We start from the raw sequence: 7,621 nt of genomic DNA on the forward strand, positions 1-7,621 counted from the left end.
AGATCTACAAAAGTACTTTAAATCAAGTTCAAAATAGTGCTGTAGGAAATCCAATGACACAGATTATCCATTTCAGATCTTAGTATCTGTGGTGCTTCAACTTATATATGTGCTATGACCAATTCACAGGCCTCCTTTTGGCCTGAAACCTGACCCACGGGGTTGGGGACTCGAACAGGCTCTTGGCACTAGCATCCTCTGTCTTGGGAAAGTCCAATGAATCTAGACTACTTGTCCTAGATGCTACATTCTTCTCAATACTCGCCTTTGAATTCTGATAACTTCCAAATATTCAAAGAGGAACCTACTTCCTGTTCTGCTGGAATGAGGTGAGAGCCTACAGCACATTGTCCCTGAATAGTGCATAACCAGGAAGCCCCGCCTCAACTGTAAAGTGCAGCAGTTGATGGTGGCTACTACAGTAAAAGAAAAAGCTGCTTGGGCTCATCCCCGAGGTAGAAAAATATTCAAACTGGAAGCGGGCACTGACTGGCGTCTATTGAAGTTCATGGCGGCAGATGTAGGGAGTCACATATGAGAAGCAAAGCTACTTTAAAAGGTTGGATTACATTCAAAATGATTTATATTATATATAAACAGGGTAGCTGCAGATCTAGATTGTTATTTTAATGATGCCTTTAGTTTAGCAGGTTTTAAATTAAATTCCCTACTTTGTTGCAGACAATGTGTTGCTAATATCTCAGTATGCCATGGGGCTGCAGAATCAGTTGTCCAAACTCGCTATGCTCTGTGGGGAATGTAGTTTGTCTATCAATCCATCCAAGATTAAGTTTATGGTCTTTATCCCCCATTGATGTTTTAAATACCCCATGCTCTTAGATTAAGAGAGACTCTAAATGGTTTTTATTTTGATTATTTAGGTGTTATGGTTGCATCAAACTGCTCCTGGGATGAAACATGTAGAACAAAGTAACGTTATGTTTGGCCATAGGGTGAGCTCTTCTCTCCTATCTGGAAAGAGTTTAAATTCTTGTAGTAGTTCTATAGTAAATGAGATATACAAGGTGCAGACGCAATCCACGGTCCCATATGGTTTTAACCCCTAGGGTCTGAAAAATTGCCAGCACATCATCTACTCTTTTACGATTGGATCTAGGGCTTTGGATTGTCAAACATGTCAAACATGTGGCTAAAGAAAATGTGGCTGCATTAAAAAAATAAAGCTTGAAACGTATTAGAAGTTTATTTGTATTTGAAAGTAGAAAGTGGTTTTCTAGACACTGCCTAGTTCCCAGCAAATCGTTTTTTTACATTCACCAAGAGGAAGGGGTCCCAAGGGTACCCCTTTTCTTTTGCGAATGGCTTACCAGGCATGTCAAAAAAGCTCAATGTTTGTGACTTGGTTTCAGTTGCAAAACATTGATACATGCCATACCAAATCACTATTTGGAAGGGACATATTGCCAATTCATTATTCACTGCTACATTCAATAACGAATTGCAAAATGGGTCTTCTACATTGCAAAAGGCATGTTTATGGTTCTAAATTCTGAATGGAAGTGCTTGTAATCACAAATACGGTAAACCTTTATCCAGAAGACAATAAAGATCATCTCCATTATGTCTCCAGTTGTTCCAGAGACTCACTTCTTCTTCTCTCTTATTTTTTTTTTAGATTAACCATTAAGATAGGTTAAACATGCTGCAACAAGCTGCTTTATTTCTCTCCAGTCCTGATGGATTGGTTTCGATGGGGTTTCCTGCCCCTGGCTTCTGGTACCTGCTTCAGCCACCAGGAGTGGCAATGCAGAACCTCCTGGCTTCTACATTTTTGGTGTCTAACTGGATGACTTTCTTACTGGGTCTGCCAATTCTTGGCACTGCTTCTTCCTTCTTCTCGCAGTCATGGACTGGAAAGAACCTAGAACAAGTCTTCTTTACTAGCTCCTCTTGTGAAGTCATTCAAATACTTAAAATTCCGGTTATGGTATGTTTATCTTTGACTGAAATAACAAGATATATTTGATTCTAATTATAATATCTAAATTGAATTCTCGTTGATTCTTGTCTTTATCTTCTATGAGGTTTGACCCACAAACATTCCTGCTTGATGCTGAGCATTTCAACACTTGTTCAGTTGCAAGTTTCAGAAGAGTATGTTTACCTTCTTGTGGATGCCTTATACAGTAACCTTTTTATAGCATTATTACAATTAGAACACTGAAATGTTGAGTGCTCCATTGAAAACAATGAAGTGCTCCGGGCTCCTAATGACTCTCAGTTTAGTATTCCCACCACTTCTGTGTCTGCCTCATTATTAAAGCAAACTGGGCACTAAGAAAGCATACTTCTAGTCAACTGAAATAATTGTTAATTTTTAATAATTAGTCATAGTTTTCTTGTTGGCTACTTTCTAAAGTGGCACTATTTTGGTTATCAATGGGAACGAAAAAAATATGTTTTTGGTCTCATAATTTAGTCTTATGATATATGTCTAGAAAAAATGAATTGCAAGCATACTGCCCAACAGCTATATTGGCAAGCTGTATACATTAATGATGTAATGTGTATTGATTGCATGTGATTGATATAGAAATTAAAAATGTTCCTTTGACTTAATTTGATTCTATTTATTTCAAATTGTAGATCCTCCATGAGATATCTCCAAGGTCATCATGCCTGCTGCAAACTCGAGCAACATAACTCTTCTGTCTTTCCTTTTGATGGGCTTTCCTGGGACCGAGCATACAAGCATCTACCTTTCTCTTCCCCTCACTCTGGTGTATCTTCTCTCCATTCTAGGCAATGGCCTAATTTTGGTCATTATAAAAGTAGACAACCAGCTCAGAGAGCCCATGTACCTGTTACTGTCCATGCTTGCAGCTACTGATCTCTGTTTGTCCCTCTCTACTTCACCCACTGTGCTCAGTGTGTTTTGGTTTGACTCCAGAAGAATACATGTTGATGCATGCCTATTTCAACTCTTCTTTCTACATACGCTGTGCTCAATGGAATCCGCCATCTTGGTTGCCATGGCTTTTGATCGCTATGTTGCCATATGTAACCCTTTGAGATATAACACTATATTGCACCCAGTAATAATTGCAAAGATAGGTCTAGCTGCTTTTATCCGAGGTGTGATCCTTCATTTACCTTTAACCTTCCTATTAAAAAGGCTTCCATTCTGTGGCGATGATGCTCTATCTCATGGCTTCTGCTACCACCCGGATGTGATGAAGCTTGCGTGTGCCGATATAACCATTAATAACAAATACGGAATGGTCATTATCCTCTCCACATACCCTCTAGATGTTGTCTTTATCCTGTTTTCCTATGTGATGATACTGAAGACAGTTGGGAGTAAGTCAATGAAAGCTGAACGTCTGAAGGCATTGAACACCTGTGTGAGCCACCTCTGTGTTGTTCTGCTATTTTACATCCCACTTATAGGATTGACATTAGCCCACAGGTATGGGCAAAAGGATTCAATTCTTCTGCTGGTCCTGATGGGAGGTGCCTTTCTTGTGATACCACCGGCATTGAACCCAGTAGTTTACAGCATGAAAACAAAACAAATCCGCATTGCCATCCGTAAAAGATTCTTGGTGAAATAAAGGACGATTGGGAATCTTCAGCTTCATACACAAAAGATGTTGCATTTGAGATCTCAGCCCAACTGAGTGGAGAACACCTCAGTATAACAGAGTTTGAAAATGCAAAGTCTCAAAGAGAAAAGCTCAAAATAGTGCAATGTTGAAAACGGAAAGGCAGAGAAACATCAGTGACAATTAATGGCATGACTTGGCTTGTAAAATGTAGTAAATGGTGTATCACAAAATACTTTTATGATTTGTATTTGACGTACACAAATAAATGCAAAAATTTAGACAATCGTGAAAGGAGGTCCTTTTAAAATGTACATGCACAAAGAGGCTGGTTGAAGTGCAAACATTACATAAAGACATTGCACCGCAAAAGACCCGTCCACAAAATACACCATGCCTCCTGGGTTTTTCTTCTCACAACAACGTTGTCAGATATCATATTCCAATAAAATCTAAATAGAGTCTGTCCCTTAGTACGCAATCCACAACACAATATATTAGGAAAACTAAATAATATTGTTCAGAGTGTAGAATTAAAAGTTTATGCAAGCCAATGATGTTTCTAAGTATGCCAGATTATTGCAGAGATATCAGACAGCAGCAAATAAGATATAATTGAAAACTGAAATTAGAGAAATTAAATATCTTTTGATCAGCATAGAACTCAAAATCACCTCACTGCCTAATAATAATATACCTGACACAAAATACACACTTGGAGGGCAGGTATCACTTGGAAATATGTATGGTTGTGTATATTTGAAATATAAAATACATTTCAATCATGGGTAATTATAAAGGGAGAGAAGAAAGTGTCAACAGACACCAAAGAAGAAACTTTCATTTTTTGTTTGGGACCACAAATGGTTCTACTCCAATCGTCCTCTCAATGAAAATTATCTATTCTGGATTGATAACAGAAGGTTATAGCGCCAAAGTTGGCCTGAGCTTTGAATTATAAATAGAAGAAACAGCAAAGGTATGGTGTAAAGTTTAATAGATTGAAGCAGACTTCCTCAATAAACTAACTGGGTTTGATTAGTCTCTAGCATTAAGACTGAGCAGTGTGGGAGTAGTCTTGAACTTCCACCCTTTCGAATAACAGGGAACTGTGATTTCAGCCCAAGCCTTCTTGAAAATGACTTATGTACTTTGAGATAACAGAGACTTTAACTCCTTCTGCCTGACTTACAAGGATGGGTATTGCATTCATTTCTTTGAAGTACAAAGATACCATCAACATTGTCAATAAATCTTTCTGCCTGAATATAAATAGAGTACAATGAAGAAGAAAACAAGTTGTGAGAAATAGTCATCCAGAAAGTATGAATAAAATATGGAAAACAACATTGGTGAGGGATTATAATCAAATACCAAAATAAAACTTTTTGGCGTACCACCAAAATGGATCCAGCACAAAGAACACATCTGTGGTGCCTGTTGTAAGTGGCCTCTCCTCCCACTGGAACCCCACACAGTTTTATAAAATCCATCAGAATGTTTCAAGAGAGGATGCAGCCAAACATAGCAGGTGCTTCATATGTGGACGGCTTGTACAAAATTGGTAATTTCTGGAAGGAAACCTTATAAAAAAAAGTAGGAGTCAAGTGTTCTTAAATTGCTTCTTAGTCCTACAAAAAATCTATTACATGTTATAAACCTGTCATCCTTCTTCTCCTGTATATCTAATGTGAAGAAACTGATATAGCTCATTGAATTTATTAGATGAACAAATGTTTAACAATAGAAGAAGGGCAGAGCCTTGCTTTTGTAAATGTGGTACAAGAGCGTTTGATCTTGACTGATCATGGAAGAAAATACGTGAATTAAAGATAATTGCAGCACTTTCCTTAATGTCTGGAAGCCATTGATTGATCTCACTCGAGAGAAGACAGTAGATAGGTCCATTCATTTAAGAGTAATTTATTTTCACTGAGCATATATCACATGTATAAAATGTATTTAAAAAAAGGAAAGCTCTAGCAACTAGTGGTTGTCAGCAGGTAGTTATAGTGAGGACCTAGTTTCCATTGGAAAAGCCTATTTTGACTTTTCTATATCTTTGGCGTCAGTTGACCAATCTTCATTAAATTTTCCCCAAAAAGTGTCAAAGTAGGTTCTGTGTATCATAGAAAGTTTGGGGTTGATCTGTGCAGTGGGGACCGAGAAATACAGGCATGAAATAAGAGTTTGTCAGGAACTCACTGTCAAATCTGTTCAGTAGTTTTTGAGAAATTAAAAGCAAACAATATAGTGATATCTCTGGCCATGGATATTTTGTGGCTATTCCGCGATGGGCATAGATATTCCATGATGATATCATGGTAGATCGCGAATGTGCTCGCCAACAGGAATGCTGTGATTGGCTGGGCTCAACCTGAACAGAAAGTTGTGGCCACCATTTCATCAATCGGGTACTGTTCCCAGGGCTGACCATTTCTATATCAGCTAACATAAGGGGTGAGCGTGGAGGTACTCTGACCCCATGCTTGAGAAATGGGGGTGTTAGTGACACAAGTTATGCATCCAAAATTGATTTTTTTGATTACATGCGATATTCACAACAAAAAATATATTTATTTGTACACACTTGCTGGTCACTGTCACAGACTTATGTATGCACTCATAAACAAACAAGGACCCTTATACATCCATTCACAAACACACTCATTCACATAAACGTCCCGTTGCATACCCACTCAGTCATGCACTCCCTCAAAGACCCACTCAGATACTTATACACCCACTTACAGACTCACACTGGGAGTCACACACCGATGTAGAGACCCACTCAGAAACTGATGCATCCACTTACAGACCCACTCACATTTGCACTCACAGATTCACTGAGACACTCATACACCCACTCATAGATCCACTCGGACACTCATACATCCACTCACATACTCATACAGTAACTCGCACACTCAGTCACAGACCCTCTAAGAGACTTCTGCTCTCTGTCGCTCACTCACTCTCATGCATGCACCCATTCACTCACCCATTCAAAGACTTATGCTCTCACTCACAGACCCATTGAGACACTCATACTCCCACTCACAGACCCACTCAGAGACTTATGCACCCAGTCACTGATACACTCAGAGATTCATGCATTCCCCCACAATCCCATTAAGAGATCCATGCACCCATTTACAGAACCACTCAGACACTCACTCTCCCAGTCACTGACCTACTGAGAGACTCACAGACCCACTCAGATAATCATGCACTCACTCACCCTCTCAGGCACCTACGTAGACACACATGTATCTACTCAGATAGTCATATACTTAGTTTCAAATACACAAAGACATTCATGCACTTACTCAAAGATCAACTGAGATACTCATGCAACCAATCACAGATACACTGAGACACTGATGCACTCAGTCATAGATGCACTGAGACAGTCACGCAGATCCATTGATAGACTAATGCAACATCTCACAGATCCACTGAAATACTTATACAATGAATGAAAGACTTGCTGATACAGTGATGTTTGCAGTCACAGGTTCAACTGAAAGAGTTATACACTGTGTTATAGAGATATTAAGGGATTTTTCATCTGTATTGCTGCAAACAAAGAAAATGCATTTCTGATGTACTTTTTTTCGACAAATGTATACAAAGGGGAAAGTTAAATTAATATCTTCTAGAATGGCTACACTCAAACACTATGTAAAATATGTCTATATGTGTGTTTTACACTTTGTAAAAAACATGCAATATTGCCCTCGGCAAACATGACGTCATCGTGAAAACCAAAAATATCTTGAAATAAGATGATTAATGTACTTTTTAAATTAATAGATGACAAATACAACAATAAGTGGTGCACCATGCATATGTAATGCTCAATTTCTAATAAAAGAAAACAATGTTAAGGATGTTATAGTTATGAAACAGCATGAAAACAACCTTCAAAATTTTAATCGCACTGTCAATGATTTTACATGAATAGCCCCTTTCCAAGAAGCGAAGTTTACTGGCATCTTGGGCACGGATGCAGTCCGTGTCCGAACTGCAGATCCGTCGTATACGCAGCATCT

The 7,621-nt window shown here is 38.6% G+C and overlaps 1 protein-coding gene across 1 annotated transcript; it reads left to right on the forward strand.

The window, feature by feature from the left end:
- Positions 1–2,636: 2,636 nt before the first annotated feature.
- On the forward strand, positions 2,637–3,575 carry LOC146806183 (olfactory receptor 51G2-like). Its single transcript, XM_085620602.1, has one exon. The coding sequence runs from the start codon at positions 2,637–2,639 to the stop codon at positions 3,573–3,575; it is 939 nt and encodes a 312-aa protein (XP_085476728.1).
- The last annotated feature ends 4,046 nt before the right edge of the window (positions 3,576–7,621 follow it).

The sequence above is a fragment of the Triturus cristatus genome, chromosome 8 (assembly GCF_964204655.1).
Source record: "Triturus cristatus chromosome 8, aTriCri1.1, whole genome shotgun sequence".
Taxonomy (NCBI): domain Eukaryota; kingdom Metazoa; phylum Chordata; class Amphibia; order Caudata; family Salamandridae; genus Triturus; species Triturus cristatus.